This window comes from Halichoeres trimaculatus, unplaced genomic scaffold (genome assembly GCF_033239565.1).
Source record: "Halichoeres trimaculatus isolate MK-OKI-2021-1 unplaced genomic scaffold, fHalTri1.1 fHalTri1_scaffold_1, whole genome shotgun sequence".
NCBI lineage: Eukaryota > Metazoa > Chordata > Actinopteri > Labriformes > Labridae > Halichoeres > Halichoeres trimaculatus.
This window is the reverse complement of record NW_027437179.1, coordinates 31,868,419-31,890,271: the sequence shown is the minus strand read 5'-3', so window position 1 is coordinate 31,890,271 and position 21,853 is coordinate 31,868,419. Positions and strand designations below refer to the sequence as shown.

General features: G+C 38.9%; 1 protein-coding gene across 2 annotated transcripts in view; it reads right to left on the bottom strand.

Annotated features, from left to right (window-relative positions):
- tox2 (TOX high mobility group box family member 2) overlaps nucleotides 1–14,289 on the bottom strand; it is a 122,984-nt gene extending 108,695 nt beyond the window's left edge. Inside the window, exon 1 of one of the 2 annotated variants that reach the window (XM_074681062.1) lies at nucleotides 13,743–14,289. In XM_074681062.1, coding sequence (XP_074537163.1) covers nucleotides 13,743–13,835 — 93 coding nt within the window. In that variant the 5' untranslated portion in view covers nucleotides 13,836–14,289. The remainder of the gene's footprint in view (nucleotides 1–13,742) is intronic. The other variant, XM_074681071.1, reaches the window with a different exon arrangement.
- Nucleotides 14,290–21,853: the final 7,564 nt, after the last annotated feature.

The window sequence follows — 21,853 nt, the reverse complement described above, 5'->3', positions numbered from 1 at the left end:
GATCAGGCGACAGTGGATGAAGACAGCTGGTCTTTTCTTTTTTTTTAAACAATACTCCACATCAAACAAACAACACGCCAACAGCTAAAATTTATAGCTCTTAACTTATCTGCTGGTTCCTCTTTCTCCTCTTCTCCTCTCCGTTTCTCTCATAACACTATTGTTCACCCATTTTCACACTGTTGTGACGAGTGAAAAATTGCTGTTTTCATTCAGCTTTAAAAATGCTTAAAAGGAAACCAAAAAACTTCTCGAGAAGAGTATAATTTCCCCAAATCTGTAACACAAGTCTGAGAGCGTTTGTTGTCTTTATTGTGGTTCTTTGTACTAGGAAAGAGGAAGATCACTTTGTACTTTGTGCGAGCCAAAACAACCTCAAACGTCAATTATTGCTGGTCTTTACAAGGCTCAGAGGAAGGAAGTGATAACAACGGGGTATTTCTTACAATATCTATTCATCTATTAGTCATTATGGATGTAGTTCTTTAGTTACCACAAATCTGCATCTGCCAGTAGATTTACAATCTCATGCATTCAGTGCAATTCCTCAGAAGTAATGTCGCTTTTCTGAAAAATACGGAGAAAAAGTCATGACAGTGATGGCTCAACATTTTTTTGTGACATTGCTGATCTGACTTAAATTTTTGGATCATGAGCAAATGTTACACTTAATGCTCACAGACTCACCATTCTACTCCTACGTTCATGAAACTGTCATGACTTTATCAGCAAGACTGCAAAATTTAAACTGTAACATATGTAAATGTGGATTCACAGTCGCTGCAGACTGTGGGAACACTGGGCGGATGTACAGGGTTTCCTTGAGGGCTGAGCAGGGGCTCACATATGCATGTTGTACTTTTAAATTCAGCTCTAGCCAAACACAGAAAACTTCCTCATATAGGTGCTGTGTGTTAAATTATAACATGTATATGTATTTTCATAGTCCTTATAAAAGGGTTAGGTTAGCTCATGTACAGGGTTTCTGATATGTTTGAGCAGGGGCTACACTCACAAATACAATTAGTCTTCTTTTCTTTAACCCTTTCAACCAGCATTTTAAGACTGTTTGGGCTTGAATGATATTTTCCCAATGTAGTCACAGATTTTATCATGACGGATCATATTTTTTATACTTGTAACAAACTACGACAGCAAATCTTTCAACCTATTCTAACCATATCTCAGAGTCTCCTTTCCTCATATGTCTCATTGCCTCTAAAAATTGTGCCATTATCTTTAAATTAGAACAGCTTGCTAAAGTCTGCCTCGTGTCTGGGTTTTGATTGGTTACCTTGCAGAGGGGCGGCAGGGCTGCTGAAGGACTCATACACTCTATATGGTAAACAGCAGTGTAGCACCGTCTCATATGTAGACTAGAACCAACAACCAAGGTTTACATGTGACTGTTTATAAAAACATTATTACAGAGTCTGTTTCTGCACCGTGGCCTCGTGGTTTGTGATATGGCACAGTGAGGGAAATGGCAGAGAAGCCAATTTACAGTTTATAACTCAACCACACATCAATAATAGGAAAAAAATAGATTACAGTAAATCCATGGTTCAAAAGCTGCATACCTTTGAAATGTCAAAGGGGAAACCACAACGGATAACTCATCTCAAAACTCATTTCAACTGCACAGTGCTTGCTGTATTACAAATATTCAACAGCCGACTTTTCCCTCCAGGTATTTTTCAGCAAAACACTCTATACATTTTCATTTCAGATGAGAAGAAAGAGGAATGTATTTTTTTCCACTGGCAAGCAGCCAAACCAATTTAATTACATTCCAAATAGGCGCAATCTCCACGTAGCAACCACCCCGTGTTGTATTTCTCAAAACTTCAACAACCTCCTTGACTTTCTCCGAGTAATTGAAATCTTCCACTCTTCCACCCTCGTCATTATGCGGAGCAGCAGAAAGTACAACAAACCAAACCGAAAGGAACAAGGAGATCTGGCTCTCTGAGTGAGCTTCTTTAGCCAATTTGTAACTTCATCAGCACGTCTTCGTACACTTTCTCTGAAGTCAATTAAAAGAATATTAGGTGGAGGATATCTAGGAAGAGCTCACGCCTCTCTCCTGCCAACAATCTGGTGATTACCCGTGACTCTTGTCAGCAAAATCCCGTCAAAGTCTGACGAGAGGTCAACTTTTTCATTTTGGATTCCTACTCCATCTTCTAGGTGTGTCCAAAAAGCAAAGAAAACAATTCTTTTCATGTGCAAATATTCGATTAATACGTGTCTGAATGCATCTGAAAGAAATCTAACTGCAAAAGAAACGACTACAGTGCCAATGGGTAACATTTTACTACAAAAAGAAGAGCTGCAGTAATTAAGAACGCATCTCAAGGAGGAAAATTTGGAAATAAAATCAATGTTATTTTTTCATTTCTAAATGTTTCTGACAGTTTTCTTCCCCGTTTCCATCATTACAGAGATGAGAAATACATTTCCAATTAATGTTTCAGCGCTTGATAAAACATCAAAAGATCCTTTAAAAGGAGCTTACTGCCAAATCTTTTCAAGTGTCTCTGGATTTTACTTCTTTAACTGCAAAGACAAACTATAATCTCACAGAGGTCCTCCCATCTACCCAGCAAGTAATTATGGGATGGCAGGCATATAAATCATCCATCCAGACTGGCAGTAGTGTGGATTTGTGTGTACACTACAACCCAGAATAAGGTCCTGAGGTGACCACAGTACAAGGCATGGTATCAGTCACATGGTGCTGTGTTTGCTTCAGGAAATCCTAATAGCAGAGTGTGACGTTGAAGGACCACAGAAATCCTAAAAAAGGTAAACGAAGATAAATAAATGTAAAGGGTTTAAAACTTGAGATCATTTTCAAGCAATTAACCTATTATTTTGTGCATGTTCCCACCTCTGCCTCTCTTTTCCTCTCCCTCTCGTTCTCTCTGTCACTGAAAGTGTCTGAGAGCTCAGCCGCATGCCAGTGCCTTTGTGTCAAAGATTAAGTGAAACCAGGAGTGCCAGCAATGCTGTGTTTGCACAGTGAAAACACTCGGCTTCAGCTGCACCAACACATCACATACCGATCAGCCTAAAGCCAGCCTAAAGCAGCTACTGTACATCCACAATCAATGCACAGTGAAATAAAACTGCACATTTTAAATGAACCACAAGCAGTTTTCTAGACTCATTTTAGAATTTAAAATAAGAGTGACAAGTTGAAGATTGCAACAACAGTGACAGCCCTGACACAATGACACAATTTGAAGTTTACATTTAAGTACAGGGTGCAGTGGTTTTATTTGACTCCGTTATACGTCAACATTGAGAATGATGAGGTAGTAACTGAGCATCAACATGCAGCAAATGGAATTCCTGGAAAGCAAGCCAAAGCTACAATAAAAATATTATGAACAAAGCCCAAAAGTGCCAGAGGTGGTTTACTAGACTGAGGCAGAAAGGGGCCTGGGGGGACTGTGGGTTTGTAGTGATAGGGAGGGGAGTCTCACACACACACTCACACACTTGGCACAGAGCGACACAGACACAAACGGCACACAGCTGAGGGACGGTCCTCTGTGGTCTAACCTTACAGCTAACTTCCTTTACAATCCTGGAGTCACTCAAACATGATCTCTAGACAAAAACATGTCACACGTCACAAGTGGTTCAAGTTTCAAACTTTCCTTTGAATATAAGTAAGGATGGATTTGAATGTCATGGATTTTCAAGGGCGTCTTCTTTACAATGTCACCCTGCACTGAGGATTATAATGCAAGTGAAATGTTCTGTTTTTTCTTCTGGCTGATATAGTCATCCTGGAACTGGGGAAGATAAAAAATGTGTGACCCTATACTTATCTGCCTAATTAATCTATCTAACATGCATGACCCGACCTTAAATCTTCCCAAAACTGTGACTGTTATCACACTCATAGATCACAGGATTAACTGTAAATATCAAAACACTCGTGCTTTACAGTACAGTCATCACCGCAGTGGGTTGAGCTGTTGATCCACGTAAACAGCATTTCTGTGGTCTGTACGTTCACACGTGTGTTTTTGTATTTATTTCTGGTATGCAAGTGTGGGCATGCTCACATCTGCATGTGAGCGTGTGTGTGTGTATGTGTCTACCTGTGACAGGGTGCAGATCTATGAACGTGTGCTCTTGTGGTCTCTTTGAGCGTGGACCTGCAGCAGCCATCTCTGGTTGTGTTTGCACAGGACATGCCTCAGGAAGCTCAGACAACGACTCATGTTTGCCCGTGTTACGAACTTCTCTTAATGCAACCGACAGCTGCATTCTTCCACCACACAGACACTGTGTTTATCAGTGTTTTCAAACGATCATCCTTTGGAATCTGTTGGTTACGCCATCTCTGCAGAAGGAACAACTGTCTAAGTAGAGCCCGGGGGGTTGAAGTAACAAGAAACTAACAGAGAGCTTTCTTTTTCTACTCTGACAAGAAACCTCTTAAAGTTTAATATCATTTAAACATTACAGTCTGCATCTAGATGAGTTATCAGTCTACCATTTAATTAGTCATCAGTTAAGAACTCTCTTCCACAGGGCTGCAGCAAATGCCTGTTTTGATTATTATATACACTGTTGTTTAATGTTATGATAATTACCTTTTAGACATTTATTTGAAAGAAAAAAAAGCAAAAAATGCTTCAAAGTGACTAGAAAGAGACATTTCAATCATTTGGCTGATTAATCAAGCCGATAAATCGCATTTTGAAATAAAATATGGAAGGACATCAACTCTTACAAGGCCCATTGAAAAAATACATAAATAAAAACAAATAAAAAGAAAAAAAAATCTGCATACACTGCAGGCAGATTTCTCAGTGTAGCTTCTCTCAAGCAACGTTAGCATCCCTCTAAATGATAACATGTTTTTCCTGTCCTAAATGATAGCATATGAAATTTAAAACAGACACTGGCTATTGTTTAACATAAATTAGATTATTTTGTTATCTATTGCTTTCGGAAGCAATCTAAAACATCTTGATGACTGAAATAACCACATGTTTCACATTGTTATGAAGTTGGAAGAATCAATCTTCATTTTTCAATCGTTGTATTTATCAAATGGAAGAACAATGTGAAATCTGTGTTATATATTGGTCATAAACTGACCCACTCACTAAATATCAGCATCAAAACAGTGATATTGGCCACATCTGAAAGTAGCATCCCAAATTAAATTTTTGCCTAGAAAACTGAAATCAAAGCCATACCATAGTTAGATACAGAAAAGGCAGAAAATCTAAGTACTTTTGACATTAAAGCTTGAAAATTGACCTTATTGTGTGCTTTATTAAATGGAGTTACTGATACATTGTTGCAGTTTCCTCTCCACAAATTGTCCATTTGACATGTTGTTCTGTTACTTCAAATACCTACTCAAGTCTGACAGAAACGCTGTCCCAATCCCTGTGATCTTAAAGGTAGATCTTATCGTTCAGATCAACAACCGGTCCAAACCTCCTACCTCTGACCCGACAAGAGGCCCCGAAAGTCTCCCTCACCCCTCCTCTCCGTCACTCCCCAGTGTTTCATTTCCTGCTAATAGACTAAACAGCAGACTCACACCATTTCACGTCAGCCCTTTTCTAAAAAGAAAGTTTTGACAGTACCAAAACGAAGCCTGCATGTAATATAAATTCCTACATATGTGGAACAAAACACAAATCGCGTGCTGAACTGCAAGATCTCTGCAGAGTGGCGAGTGTGAAAGTGGGAGATGATGAGCTCCGTCTGTGCTTATGTGAAACATTGATATGTTTTACTCATACGATGATTACGCTAATTTATGTACCAAAGCCTGGTTTATACAAATCTGCCAAGGCCAATAACTCAGAGTCGTAATCTCCAGCATCTAGAAAAATCACTTTTGTGGTCTGTTTGTTTGTAAATGAAATAAAGTAATTATCCTAATGAAGATCAGATTCGCAGCTTTCTGTGCAACAGAAATGTTTTGTCTTCGTAGCCCCCACTGATACCTTAATTGTAGAACAATAGGGGCAACAAAAATGTTAATGCTTGATAATTAAGGACTTGCACTTCGCAGCAGGGATGCTGAAACTGTTGCAACAAAGACAGATCTGCGCACTTCCTGACCTGCAGTCTAAACCACATGCATGAGGATGATGCTAAATGTCACTGGCAACAATAAGTTTGGTTGTTGCCGTGGTGAACCGAAGATATACAATTGCATAACAGAAGGTCAGGGCAGTCTGAGAGTTAATTCTGACTTATTGTTATAATAAAAAACAAGACGACTATGCACCTCTTTTGTGCTGTATTGTCTGGTACTATACTTATCTGTACTGAAGCCTGTTTCACGATATTATTTTGGTCTATATACTTTGTAGAAATATCAAGGCCACATTGTGTAGATATCAAAAGGGAACATTACTAAAAGGTTGTTTTTTTCTTCTTTCATGGAGCTGAAAGAAAAAATGTTTCAGCTTTGAAATGCTACTGTAGCACAGTGAAAAATCCTCTTTCACAGCAACAGAGCAGAGCACAGAAATGGTTAAATAAATCACATGAAGCAGATGCTTTTCTCTCCCTCTTTCACGCACACACACATTCATTAGTGAAATCCATCAATCAACATTTCATGCAGTTTGGGTTTGAACCACACCAAATGCACTAAAACAATAAACGTCTGTCTTTCAAGTCGCTATCTGGACTGGAACACATCTGGTGGCAAGGCTCATTTTGCTTTCCACATCGTTGAATGACATTACAGACTGGATGGCGAGCTGAAAACTAAAGTACCCCCTAAAAATCTCTCTCCTTTTTCTCCCTCCGTCTTCTACAGCCCCTTCCTTGTCTGTCTCTGCATACACACCCCAAATCTACTTCCCCCCTCCCTGCACAAACCAGCTAACCTCACAAATGCTATTCCAACCAACCCCCAACCCCCAACCAATCAAGAAGTGAATATAAAACAGCACAAGGAGACTGGGTGGTGTGTGTGTGTGTGTGTGTGTGTGTGTGTGTGTGTGTGTGTGTGTGTGTGTGTGTGTGTGTGTGTGTGTGTGTGTGTTTCTAGACAGAGAGGCTGAGGCTATTGCTACCGAGGAACCAGTGTGGCCTCATGAGGTGAAGACAGTTTAAAACGCTTTGGCACGCTGGACTCCTTTACACAAGTCATGGGGGGATAAAATGCACACTCAACACCCAGCTGAGGAGCCAGGAGTCAATCCTGACTAAGGTTTCAAGGGGAGTGATGATAATTTGGGTTAATGTGATTTAATGAGGGGCGCAATGTGGGCCGGGAAAGGCGTGCTCTGATCCCCAATCAACGTCAAAATTAGAATTACTCTGACGTCTTGAGACGTGGCTGTTTTCTTTCCTATTATGCTACAGTTTGCCTCATCCTAAAACCTGTCCTCGCTCCCATACCAAAAGCTTTCAAAGCAAAGCCTCTTTTTGGTGATGGACTGCTCTGTGATGGCTGATTTGGATAGCGGAAGTATATCACGAAAGTATATTGGGCAGAGTTTTAAAAAATGCACTGTCATGACTAAATTCTTTGCACTTATTACAATAAATCATCGACATAAATAGCTAGTTTCTATGGACTAAGGTGATTAAGTAGCTAACCAGGCAGGATAAACTATACTATCTATTTTCAGCTGAACATGACTTATGACCCTCTTAACACCTCTAGTAGCTCTGAGTCATGTCTGCTTGAGATTATAAAGCACAGAGGAGAGCAGAGGGAGAGCTGCAGAGTCTGGTTGTCACCTTTGCTATCCTGTAGGTTAAACTGGAGTCCGTGCTGGTAAATCCCTGTTATGGCCAGTTCTGTAGCCTCCCACCTGTTCTTCAAACAGTCAGTAGCTGTCCTCAAACACCCTGTGACACCTCATGCTGGTAAAGCTGCACAGTGGAAGCTACAGTTTCTTTACTGCTGTGATTTTTGCTTGTACTGGATGGTGTGACACTACCACATGTGCTATGTCTCCTGTATAGTGGTCAATGTTTGATTAAGAGTAACGAACACCATTCTGCGTAATATTCTCTGGTTTTTTTAATCATTTTCACCTTCCTCTCTATTCTTTTGAAAATTCCCCAGTCGAGGATTCTAGTGTCAATTATTTCAGCTAATTCATAATCCTTATTTATCTTATTTATCATAATGGTTTACTTTTTTCCCTACTATCATAACGTCTGTCCTAACCTGTCAGTGCAATTATTTCAATAAAACTGCATTAAAAAATGGTTGTTTCAAAATTGATTGCTGCTAGCTTTAAGCTACAGTTTACTAAGCCAGCTTGTATACTTACTGAGCTTGCCTCAAAGCAGTTAGAAGAATTGAAATCAAGTTTCAGTTAAATTACGTATTAATTAGATGTCTAACTGTATTATTTTCTTAAACCCAGTTTTGCCACAGCTCCCCCTTTGGTGATTTTCCCTCGCTAAAGAACCTTGTGTTTACCGTCTCCTTGATCAGAATATTCTTTTGTGGATATTTTTAGACCTCACAACTGAATAATATCTGTCTTTTAATGTCAATGTAATAATTCGTGGAAAAATTATAGTTTTAAAACTTACTGCTGCTAGCTTAAAGACACGGCTAACTAAGCTAGCTTAGGCTTTGTTTTGTTCCTGTATGTCTCAGTGGGCTCTCTAGGCAGAATTTATATTGCATACCATGATGTCATATATATTTATAGGTAGCCTATGTCTTGCTATATTGTTGAATTTCATGTCTAATTTTTGTCAGTGCCATATTTTGTGCCTTTTTTCAAAGAGAGAAGAAGATGCTAATTTCTTTAGCTTGTTTATTTTACTATTTTGATCCTATGCTGTACCATAGTCTTCTTTTTTTGGACTGAATACAATGCAATGGTGTCTGTTTCAACCTGTCAATGCGCTGATTTGATCAACTAGCCCTAAAGGATGAGTGTTTTAAGCGCTGCTGCTGATTAAAGTTGCAGCTAATCAAGCTAGCTCATGCTATGTACATTTATTTTGCTTGGAGACGGAGCTGGCTGTAGTATTTCAGTGACACTTTGTCTGGTCACCGTTTCACGCTTGTCTTTCTTTTGCACAGTTTACCAGCAGCAGCTGCTGAGTTAATAAAATGAAATGTGTTCATCAGAATAAACAATGGGCAACAATAAACACAGCGTATTCTTTCAGTGTCTCGTCAAACAACCCAGAAGTGCACCTTTGCAAAAGGAAAAAAGGAGGCAGCAGCACACTTATAAACAGTTTATCCACCAAATTCAAGTCAAAAATGTCCTCAACATAGTCTTGTATTTTCATTTCTGTATATAAAACCACCGTCTCCATAAATGCAAAATTTCACCGCTGTAATGGTCTGCGCACAGAACAAAATCTAAGCCCCACTACTCCAGAGAATAACACTGTAGCTACTTATCATTAACTCAAAGACACAATCAGCCCCAGGCAATCCGGCTTCCCTCCATAACCTTTTGACATTGCTGCTGGGAAGGTAAATGAGAGACGAAGTTCGACAGAGAGAGAGAAGGGGGGGCTGGGGAGACAGAAAGACTTGATCATGAATAGTGCTCGGGAGAGGTTGGACTGAAAAATAACTTCACAAAGTGCACTGTTAACAGCTTGCTTTAAACGCAGAAAATAATGTTCAACCATAACAACATTTTGTTATCTTTTATTAGCTCTGAGTTCTGCATTAGAACAATAAACTCGCCACTTCCCATGCAGTTTCAGCAGCTTTGCACCGGTTTGATTAGAGCCATGCATGGGTTAACATTTTCCCAGCGAGAACGGTCGGGATATTGCAACTCGGACTGGCCAGTCAGCAGAATGTTATGAATGGGCACAATGAAAAACCCCAAGTCCATGCTGTCGACCCAAGAATGCTTTCCTCCATGTAATTAACTTCTCTATGTGTACAGAATGAGCTACCGCTGGAATAACTCTTTTCTTTTTCTGTTTCTATTACGAAGAAGAAGAAGAAAAAACATTCTGAGAATTCAACATGGAAAATATTTCCTCCTGTCTGTACTTTGAAGTATCCCCATGACTAATACAGCGATTTGGATTTGGTGGAAATGGAGCAGTCCACTTGAAAAGAGGCTGTGCGTGCACTGCTGGACAAATGTCAGCTGCTTGTGCATGTTTAAAGGCGCACAACAAGGAATTACAAAGTTTAACATGGGAAAACCTGGATCAATGCATAAATGATGGTTATCTTGTTAAACATGATTCATACATCTAGCCTGAAGCTATATTAGCAATTAGGTATGCTCTGCGCGCACATGCAGTTTGCTTTGATTGAGATATCACATCTGTGTGTACTTGCACTGCACAAATAGTGTATCAATAGACTGTTTGCTTTGCACTGCGGGGAAAACAGCTTCGGCATATATAAATAACATACAGTAACTTGGAAGAGGCTGCAACTATGCAAAGAATAACATCTGCAAACCATTGGATTATAAAGCTACAGTATAACTACAGTATAATTACATGAGAGCCTCTCTCTCGCGGGCGCTGTGCTGTTAGAGGGAAGAGGGATGAAGAGAAAGTGGAACAGCTACAGTAATCTATCCAACTTCATTTCACCGGAGTGATTCTGCCCGGGGGTATGCACAAGTCATAATGCATTTGACAAATAGTCTCCCGCTAAAACAGGCATTTGCGAAGAAGTGGCCTTCAGCGCTGGTATACACAGCTGAGTGTGCGCTGAACAAACAAACCTCCCACTCAGCGAGGAAAAGATACAGAGAGGCTTCAAAAAGATTAGGAGAAATCTTGGGCGAAAAGTAAAGATGACTCACGGTGATTGTGCAAGTGCAGGACAACGAGAGTTGGATGGAGTTGAGAAGAGCAACAGAGCCGCGGGGCTCGCAGCACTAACACAAATCGATGCTTTGCTCATGTGCTGTTCTTTGCATTGTTCTGGAAATGTGGACGCACAGGTTGTTGTATTAGGGATCCACAAAGAAATGAAGGGCAGTGCAAAGGCATATTTGTCTTATCTAATCCCTTTATCAATCTGTCTTTACATCATAATATGACTTAAGTGTGGCAAAACAAGCATTTAGGATATGAGATATTTGTGATTTTTAAGAATGTATTTCACTTATTTTTCAAATCTAATTTCCAGGAAAGCATTTCCCCAAAGTCAAAGGTCATGTGCATCCACAGAATTTAGGTATTGACGTATCCTGTCAATGTGATCCATATTCCTGGTGCACATCAATCAATCATCAGTCTGAATGTGGCCAATCAGCTCCAACTAGTTTCAGCTTACACATTCTTTACGTTCCACAATTATTAACCCTTTCAGGTAGAGAACAGAAAAGGTCATTGTTGCAAAGCTGCTCTTAGAAACAAATGTGTTTTACCTAGCAGAGCTCAAAAAAGGGATGGGCACTCTTTTTTCTTTTTTTCTTTTTTTTTGTGGTTTGTTCTCTCCCTGGTTTGGTGTATAAAATACTTTGTGGTGATGCAGAAAACAAAATAGTGAGTTTCTCACCAGTTTTGCACACACATTCACTTTGTTTGCTAATCATAAAAGCTACATTTATTGCTAATTGCTATAAAATCAGTGACTTTACATCATATTTTTAATTTCTGTTAAAATTTTCTGATTTAAAAAAAGAGATCAGACAAGCACTTTCTGGAACATACAACATAATGGCCATGAAATGGAAATCTGCATATTTTTAATATCTCTGCAAGCTTCCAATCAAAGCCTGTGGATTAAGCAGCATTAGCCCTGTTGCACTGTTTACAAAGTGCACCTCTGAAGGGTCAACTCCATCCTGCTCCTGAAATTAAACCACCATGAATATGAACTGCTGCCAAAACTTCACATAAAGCCCCTGTATCATTATTCAACAGTCATGTGTAGCACTACAGATAATATGTCACTTTACATCTTAGCCACACCTGTCACTTCAGTAATGACAATGTTATATGATTCTGTCCTTGAAACCCAAAGCTGCTTCCTAGCGAGCCAACAGCCCCTCCATGCTCGCTGAATCATGATAAGTGCAGTTCACTGTGTTAACGCCACAACCATGAGATGCACGCAGCCATGAGAGCTGGGTCACATAAAGATCCTACATTCACATCTGCAGCTTCTGTGTGCGTGTCTATGCGCATCATCACACTAGGTGACAAAAAAAACTTCTATGTGAGGGGTTTTATTTAAAATTTCAGACTCCGGATCAGCTGAAGTTACAGTTCAAGGGTTGAAATTAATGATACAGTAGCGCTCAGGTTAAGGAATGACAGTACTGATATAAAGTACTGGTGTGTTGTAATTCAAACCTCTCTGCAAGAAAGTGTGAGTCTAAGGGTGTGTGTCTGTGTCATACGTGTGTGGGAACAGGGAGAGATTAACAATTCAAATATTGTACAGCTGCTATAATGTTTCACTTTGTCATCAGTGAATGTTAACTGCCTGCTGGCTGCCCTCCAGGTGCTAAGGCAAGCAGACCTATTTGAATGGCTGCGGGTGTAATGCCTCCTTTAGCTCTGCCCAGTGTTTACACAAGTTTTACCTTCACCACATGAAAAATAAAACAGCCATACATTGCTGAAAATCTGTTTGACGGTGGCTCATTTTTCTTAATGAAAGACCCTGATCAGTGAAGTCCAGTTTTACACCACATGGACAGATTGGACCGGCCTTTGACAAGTCATAAAAAAAACTACAGTAAAATCCAGAACCAGGTGTAGCTATTCAAACCAGATGGATACAAACTGTTTTGTGTTATTTTTCTTGACAAAAAGGCTTTCGGGGGTGAAGGCTTTATTACACCTTTTTTCAGTAAATGTGTCAGAGCCTCTTGTACTTATTGGACACGTCCCCGTGCGTAAAAACGCAACGGAGGAATTTGTAAGTTCTTGCCCCATCCAAAACAAGCAAAAGGCTTAAAAAAAAAAAGCTTTTGTTTGGAGCTTTTGGAATTTTAACACAGGCTGCTGATGAATAATTAATTCTTGGAAGTTAGTACAAGCGTAATGATGAGGTGGATATTTGCGTGAACAGGTTGTACAGCATTCTCTGCCTCTTACATGGAGCAAGCAGAAAAGAAGACACATTCATAAGCAGACGGGGTTGTTAAAACTGTGCAATCTAAAGCATGAGCATGGCAGTCCAGCATGCACCTTTTTTAGACGCAGTCTTGATAGTTTTGGACTAAATGTGCATTGACCCGTGTGGAAACTTGTGTGGAGCTGATAAGACTGTTTCCGCTGTTAGCGCGGCGAGATTTAAATTATGATCTTCAAAGTGATGTATGTAAATATGAAAAACAGGACTTCTGGGATCAAAAACTATATTCGGTGCGTTTCTATCTGGTTCAGAGAGATAATTCTCTTGTGCTTCTGAGAGCGTTTGCGCTTTCACTCAACTCACAGGATAGCTTTAGTTCAATTTACAATCAGATTCCGTAGATGAACGCATTATAATTCTTATTATATGGCACTAAACTGCATGCACAAGCTCAAAACAGGTGCCCTGCTAACAGTATGCACTCCACAAATACAGCAAAGTTCGGAGATGGTGTGGCTTACCACTCGTTACAGCCTAATTCATCCCAAGGGGCAGAAAAAGTGCAGCACTTGTCACTAATTGCATTCTGAAAATATCTCCCAGATCTTATATGTTAGCCATACGTGCTGCATGCGAGTCACTATGCGTAACAAATGATTTGATGCACCATCGCACCCAAAGCTGCACATCTGTCCAAATAAAAGCTGGTAAAGTAGAGGTGGTTCTTTACCTTGTTGGAGTGGTAATAGTCCAAACCAGAGTCAGTCGGTAACGTACATGAACCCACGCTTGAAGGGGGAACTGGATAAAATCTGACGTCCATCTCAGAGTCCGCAAGACTGACGGCATGAAAGCGTAGCTCCAAAAGACCGGTGCGACTTCTCTCTCTCTCTCTTCCCTGCACACACACGCGTTTGCTCTTTCTCTCTAGCTCCCTCTTTTTTTTTGCCTCTTTTGTGTTAAACAGAAAAAGTAAAAGAAGAAGAAGAGAACATCCGTCTTGTACTCACTTCAGCACTATCTGGACATTCAGCTGCACGGAGATGCTCTTATTCAACATCCCTACAAAGTTCACTTGGAAAGAGGGGGAAAAGGAGAAGGGGAGGTACTAGTTACAAGAAAATCAAAAGTAACCCGGTCAGTGAGGAAGTTTGTTAGCGAGCCGTAAAGCAGGTAAACATGCAGAGTTAAATCTGACGACGGTTTCTCCCCAAACGCTCGAGCTCCTGTCCCTGGTTTCCAGGCGCGCTGGAGCTTTGTCATGAGGGAAGCGCTCACACACATCCATGCGTCCCCGGACACACACAGAGGCTGCAGGGCTGCGACATCTACCGGCCAGAGGAGGAAGAGCAGAGAGGAGGGAGAGTGGGGACAGAGGGAGGGCTGTAGTAAAGGGAGAGTGAGTGCTACCAAGTCAGTTGGCGGGATGGACATAAAAATAATGTAGATGTATCTTAAGCTAGGACTCAAGTGTGATTAAATTAACTCCAAACAAGGGTTGGTGCAGAAAGTACACAACTAAATGGAAAATAACTTTTGACTCTTCATGAATATGTAGGTCTCTATTGTGTTACAGGTTTTATTTCAATTGTTGGTTGGAATCCTTTAATGAGCGCTCCTGGTTGTTCCTGTTCTTTTATCTGATTCTTTTATTTCTTAACATAAAGTTGTCCATTTATTTCTTGTTTGAATCTTTTTTCCTTTCTTGGACAATAAATAAATTAGGTTTAAAATACCAACCATATATAAAGGTACTCTATTTGGGTGCTACAGCAGTAAACGTGTTCAAAATACATTGAATGTTTAAAAATGTAAAAGCACTTTAAAGCCACTACGCAGAGTTTTGATAAGCTGTTAAACCATTTAAATATGTCTCTTTAGGAGCAGTAAAACAAACAAAATCATCAAGAACAAAACTCGAATTTTTTAAACTTTACTTTTTAATAGTAACAAGCACTGCCGCTCATACTGGTTAGAAAGAATGCGAGGGGCACTGCTTTGTCCAGAGGAGGCGCCAGAATTAGCACAAACAGAAAGTTCCTTAAGTTCCTTAAGTCTTTATTTCCAAGGAAGCTAATAACCATAATGTCAACAAAAAATGCTGTAGAATGAAAAATTTATACTTCTTGGAGTACAAAGTTTCCTGAAATAGAGAAAAACTGAGAGAAAAGTACTTAAAAACTTTATCGAATGCCCTAAGAAAATCTATTAAGGTATATTTTAATATTTCATAACAAGGCTCTATGTATTTTATCTAAAAACTAAAAAAAACTAAAAAAAAAAAAAACTAAGGTTATTACAACAAAGATTCTCTAACATTTCTATCTTATGTAACAGGGCCTTAAATATTTCATTCAGTATACACATCATATAGCATTTGAAAAAGGATGAATAATATATGATGTTACACAATCTCAAATGAAAATGTGAACATACAGACGTTTACAGGAACAAATCAGAGCTCAAGCTGTTAGCTGTCACATTAGCCTTTGATGATTTGGAGTCGTACTATGATTCAGGCGGAAAACCTAAACCCAAATGCGATTAAAACTCCTCAGGGTCTTGTTGCCACATTTTCTTTATGAGTCTCTATAATATCGCTAAATGGACTGTCAAGGTTGTCCATTAACACAGCTGCGTGCGTGATATAAGAAGGGACACAGCTGGGAAACAGTGAGTAACAACACTTAAGAAGAAAAAAGCTCAAGTTCTTGGAGTCTGTACATTTTACAGGAGTTATATACTGTATGCATGGATTTGTGTTTCACCATCCTTTTTTAAGAAGCTACACTGAAATGACTTTCATCCCTCTGAAACCACTTGTTATGATTTGTAATACTTGGCAAAATTTAGGCCATGAAGATGACGCCAAGCTATCATTTTAGGTGTAACCTCTGTCTCACCTCCTCCACTCCACTGCATCAATGCCTGAGGCTATTTTGAAAATTCCCTTTTTTTCCACTTTATTCTATTTTGATGCCTGTTTTCTCGCCAGTAGGCAATTGAATACACACTGAAAATAGATAGGCTTCTTGCGCTAGCCTGAATAACATACATTGCTACTTTGCCCCAGTTCTGACCCTTACTTCACACACGTACACTCACACACAGTCACATCTACACACACCTGGATGAATTCAAAACATACTCACACAGCAGTGGACACAACAGGATGTAAACACAGAACAATGTCCAACCAGAGCTTCAAATAGGTGCCGAGAAGGAAAATAACACCGCTCACAGCCGAGTGTGTATCACACTGTTTTTTAGAAAAGGGTGGAGTGGTGTTATGTGTTCACTCATATGTGGAGGAAAGTGTCGTTAATGTGTTTTTGCAAAGCAGAAAAACATATAAGGTGAGTATTTCAGTGCTTTTGTTGCATGTGTGGGAGTATTTGTGTGTTTGTGTTAACCAAGCTGCCATTGTCGTCCCAGTGGGTGACTTGTCGGCCCCCTCAGGACTCCTCCTATGTCTGTGTAGTTATTACCCGGCATGGTGGCTTCAGCCCTGGGGTGTGAGCCTGCTTTAATACCCGGCACAGATGGGTCGCACCATGGGCTCTCTGTGGCCGTCTGCCATCAGCTGCCAGCTCAGGCTGCTCTGACTCCAAAATTCGTAAGGTTAACCGTCATGTAGACAGCGATTTCCCCTCATTATGTATCACTGTTTCACTGTCTGTGTGATGATCTGCCCTGTGTCTAACTTTCTCTCTCTTACAGCCACTTCTTCACTCAGATAAACAGTGAACAGGGGTATCTTTCTTAAGACAAGGTATGGTCATTTTTTATGTTGCAGCGTGCACTACATTCTATTAAGCTCTCTAGGAAGTTGGCCATTTATGTATAGTAGGAAAATATATAACCACTATGAACCCTTTTAATAAAGTGATTATGTCACATTGCTGTAACAGAATTCGCCACTTCTACGCCAATGTACTTTCACACTTTACCACACATTGTCATAATATTGGTGTCCTAGTGTGTGATTGCAGCGTACATACCAGCACAGAGAAACGCTGCCAGAGAGATATTTTCATTAACAAATGAGCTCACTTCATCATATTGTACTCATAACACTGAAAGATGAAAAACTAGAAAGTATCAGAAATCCTGAAGGTATATTGGTTTGTTTTTGGAAAGAAAAGGGTCAAATAGATCTTGTTGTTGTCAGACAAAAAAGAAAGAAGTGTGAAGAGGATGTGGATAAAGATTGAGACGGTGGTTTTAGTTGTGGGCTGGAGAGAATAACAAAGTAGATCTTAAGCCTGGTTTATTACGGAAATCAAAGGAAATGACACAAGGACCGAAAAGCCAGTTGTGCAAGTGTTATAAAAGTGTTAAATAAAGTGCAATCTTTCCAACGTATATGCAAATTATATTGAAAAGAGCAACTGAGAGTAAGAAACGAGAGGAAAATATTCAACAATATTTTCCATTAAGGGTTATGACCCTGCCTTTGCCTTGATGATGTCAGATAACTGGTTTTATAATGTCCTCTCAGCTTGAGTGATCTTAACTTTTGAAAACTGATAACTGATTTCCCTGTAGTAGAGAGATACCACCTACAATGAGTAACTCACTGCCCTCAAAATGTTGTTTCTAAAGCAAAAGAAATCAGTCATGTTCAGTTACGCTTTGTGCTCTTACAGGAGCAAATGGCTTCGCTGAGAGAAATGTCAGTTTTAAAGAGATTGAGGTAAAATTTTCCTTTGGAGCAAAACACAGATTGGCAATAGACAAAGACAGAAACCTTTCCTTTTTCTTTCTACTCTGACCCTCGTTTGGTTTTAAGTGAGCTGTTAATTTTTTTTATTCACATGTAAATCTGCTCTGATTAGTAGCAATGTGTGATAAATAGAAGAGAAATAAATCAACTTTTAATCTGAATTCACAGAGTGACTGGCCTCTTGGCTCATTTTCTGCCTCTGCCTGTTTGTTTTACATCACTGTAGATCATTTACTGACACTTTTATCTTGTTATGAGACAGATGCTGCTGCTTCCTTATCTGAGCTTTTCTTCAGAGAAAACATTTTAATTATATTTACTGTACATTAGAAGACTTTAAGGCTTCTGCTGTTCACTGTTAGGGCTCAGTTTAATTTGTAACCGATTTAAACATCTTATTCAATCAAACTCTAGATTAAAATGCTAATTTTTGCACACTATATTGTTTTCTATAGAGCTGTTTATCTTCAATCTTAGCTTAAGTTCTCTTTTATCCATAAACAGTCATATAGTTGCTTTTGATATTAATGTCATCATGTTCATATCATGTTTCTTACGTTTCATGAGAACTGAAAAATTGTGATTCACACGAGATTAGATGAATTTCAGATTGGTTTCACCATCTTGAGTAGCCACCGTTACTGTGGTGTTAACTTGCATAGAGTCATCAAATTTTAGTTATGATATGAACAAGATGACTATTGCTGATTAATATGTTCTGAGCAGGCTGTAGGAGGGATCATATGTAGTTAGTCAGATAGTGGGGCCACTAAAACATGGCACTAAAAGTAAGGAAACGTGTGGTTGATAGATTATTTCTTTGTTGTAACAATGCTTCTTGGTAATAAATCTTATTCAGTTGTAAATCATGTTTAATACCTTCTGTATGGTGCCACATTTTTAAGTAACATACATTTATATAATGAGTAGTAAAGTCAAATATATGGGTTGTGCTCTTTGAAATTTGGCAAATCTTCTCTGCTAATGCCAAATAGCACACTCTGTCAATAACGCACCTGATTGTCAGCACCTGGGGTACCAGAAGCTCAAAATAAGAGACAGTAGCCACGGTTACATGAGAAGTTTTTGATCTTTCCGAATGGAATCTTTCTGAATGACTTTTCCGTAAACAATAGTATACATGGAAAGGAATATTCCAATCTCTGGTCTACATGCGCCGCTATAATCAAACAGAATAGTCAATGGGGTATGCTCAGTAAAATATAAACATCATGTGATTTATCAAAGAACATCCCTAGTTGCTTCTTACGTCATATCTGAGCATGCACTGAGAGAACACCCTGACGACTTTCCATTAAAGTGGTTACATGAAACCTCAATTGGTTTGGGGAAAGGAATATTCCACCCCTGTGGAACCAGTTGAATGTCCATTGGGATTGTCACTTTTCTTTCGGAATCATGTGGACATAAAGGATAAATTCTTTCCGTTTGAGCAAATAAACTGAATGCAAGCAGAATATTTAGGTCCATGTATATGTGGCTAGTGGCAACAGTACAAGTAGCTGATTAGCAATGGTAAGATTTACCAAACATTTTATGGGTGCAACCAACATATGCAGCTAAAAATAACTGCCAGGAGTCATTGTAGCAACTATAAAATAATCCACCAAACACACATTTATTTATTTTTTGCTCTAAGTTTAGAAACCAGACAGGGTGAGGCAAGACTCCATAGTGAAACCCTCATCTAACGACATTGTCCTGCCAATAACCTGGCCACTAGTTTAATAAATAATGGTTAATGGCAATTTATTCATGATAGTGTTCTTATGAAGCTCCCTATGGGTGAAATTAATATAAATGCGTTTATGTTCGAAAAGTCAAAACATTAGGGCAAATCTGTTGACATTTGCAACAGATGCAGTTTTTTTTGTTTGTTTGTTTTGTTTTTTTTTGTTTTCTAACATTTTCTTCTTAATCCGCCAACCCTGTATAACTACCAAATCTCAAACCACAAAGCTGAGTTTTGGAGATGAATCTCAAAATTCTGTATTGAATTCTTTGAATCAAGTCTATATTATGACTTTTTTTCAGAGTTGTAAAAATAAAGTTAAGTTTTGTACACATTTCCCTGATTTATGACTATTCTCAGAATTATAAAGGAAAAAAGTCAGAATTGACAGACTTTAATATCATACTTTGACCTTTTGACTTTTGACTTAATTTAAAAAAAAAAGGATACATAATTATAACTTAAAATTGTAAATTTGCCTATTATGCATAACTGGCCTAGGCTCTAACACTGATATTCTTCAGTGGCTCTAATTCTCTTCCATAGGTTAATGTACATGTTTTCAGTATCTAAAAGAATGAGTATGTTAATCAGAATAAAAAAAAGAAACAAGGAAAGAAAGAAAGAAACGTGACATTCTAAGAACAAGCTCTATTAACAGTATATATCAGAGTTCCTACCGAACATTAATTCACTGCATCTTAAGTGGCCTTCTACTCCTCCGCACGAGAGAATACGCATTAGCCTACTCTTTCATCTGTAACAAACAAGCAGAGTTATGCAAGTGTTATTTAATGTCACTATAATAAGACCTTCAGCTCACCACTAGTTAAAGGAAGTGAAGCTGTCAAGGTGCAGTTTCATCAGACCTTTGCAGGACTTTCATTGCTGGTCATTTTGCATAAAATATTAATGCTTATTCTTTTGTAAAACAGGTCAAAGCTTTCAGGCTCAAAAATCACTGACACAAGTTTTAACAGTCAAGTGCTCTCCGTCTTTCTCTCTCTCTCCAAGCATCACAGCAGCACAAGGTTATTTTTCACACAGACTTCTTTTTCTTTTAACCTGAATTTGAAGTCCAGCGTGGTGCTACTTCTCTCTCTGATTTAATTTAGTGCTGATGTAAATGTTGTAACAGCATTGCCTTGGTCCAGTGGTAGCAACTCCATATAAGGCTGTCCTGAGCGAAAGCAAACAGCAAAGTAATGGTAAACAGGAAATAGTCCGATAGGTCCATTAGGCAGAGAGATGACTCATTAATGACCTTAATTTGCACAGAGAACACGCTGCTTTTGCCGGACTACAAAGAAGCAGCAAATTCATGAAAACTCATGAAACCTGATTGTGCGGAAAAGGCTCACCTTTACCTTGATTTGTGTTCTGTGCTTTTATAAATGCTTTATAAATCTATTTGCAAATGACTTTGCCTCTGCCTTTGGTTGATATACAATAAATTTCACTTTATTTCTATTTAATTCAAGAGGCTCAATCAGACTGGTACTCAAGAGTTTAATTTTTCACTTTCACATTTCTGCTCGTCTCAAACAAGCTTAATAAGTGGAATGAAAAACCATTCAGCTCAGCTTGTTCTCCCTCAAAATCATTTGTCCTGTTTTGCTTGAACTATCGCCATCATCAACTGTAAACAAGGAGATGAATGCAAACAGGACTCTGATGTATTATAAGGACAAAGAGAGCAAACAAAACCGGGTTTGGGAGAGTTCAATTACCTGTTGTTGTCTGGATATACATTTTTGAGATTAAAGCACCATCCCATGGGGGGATGGTCAGGAATAAAAGCACAGTGGTTTGGACACAGGTACAATACAGTCATACAGATACTCAGTTGAATAGCAAAGCCCTCAGTCTGATACTGCCTTTATACATCAATTCTAGTAATGTCTATGAACAAATTAATTAATATATTAAAAAAAAAAAACATTTATCCGTGTTTATCATAAGAGTCTGTATACTTGTTGGTCTAACTCAAAGGGGTCACCTCATTGATACTGTAAAAAACCACTGGCTGCTATGTTTCCTTACAGATGATTACAAGGCTCAGTTAACTACTTGTTTCTGATTGGTCATTGAATAGCAACATTGCAGAGCTGTGGTATGTACTACATGAATCAATGTATGCAATCATTCCTCATATCAATGCGGAGGTCCATAAAGCAATGAAAGGGTTAAAGACATTATCTACAAAACTTAAGACTGTGTACAGAATAAATGCTAAAGAAACACAGTGTGGGTTACAGCAGTGTATAAAGACCGATAAATGAAAAAGACAGTGTTGCAGACTAACAGATGAGATGGAGAAACCCAGTGATGGAGTAGAAATTAATGTTGACCTGTTTTTATT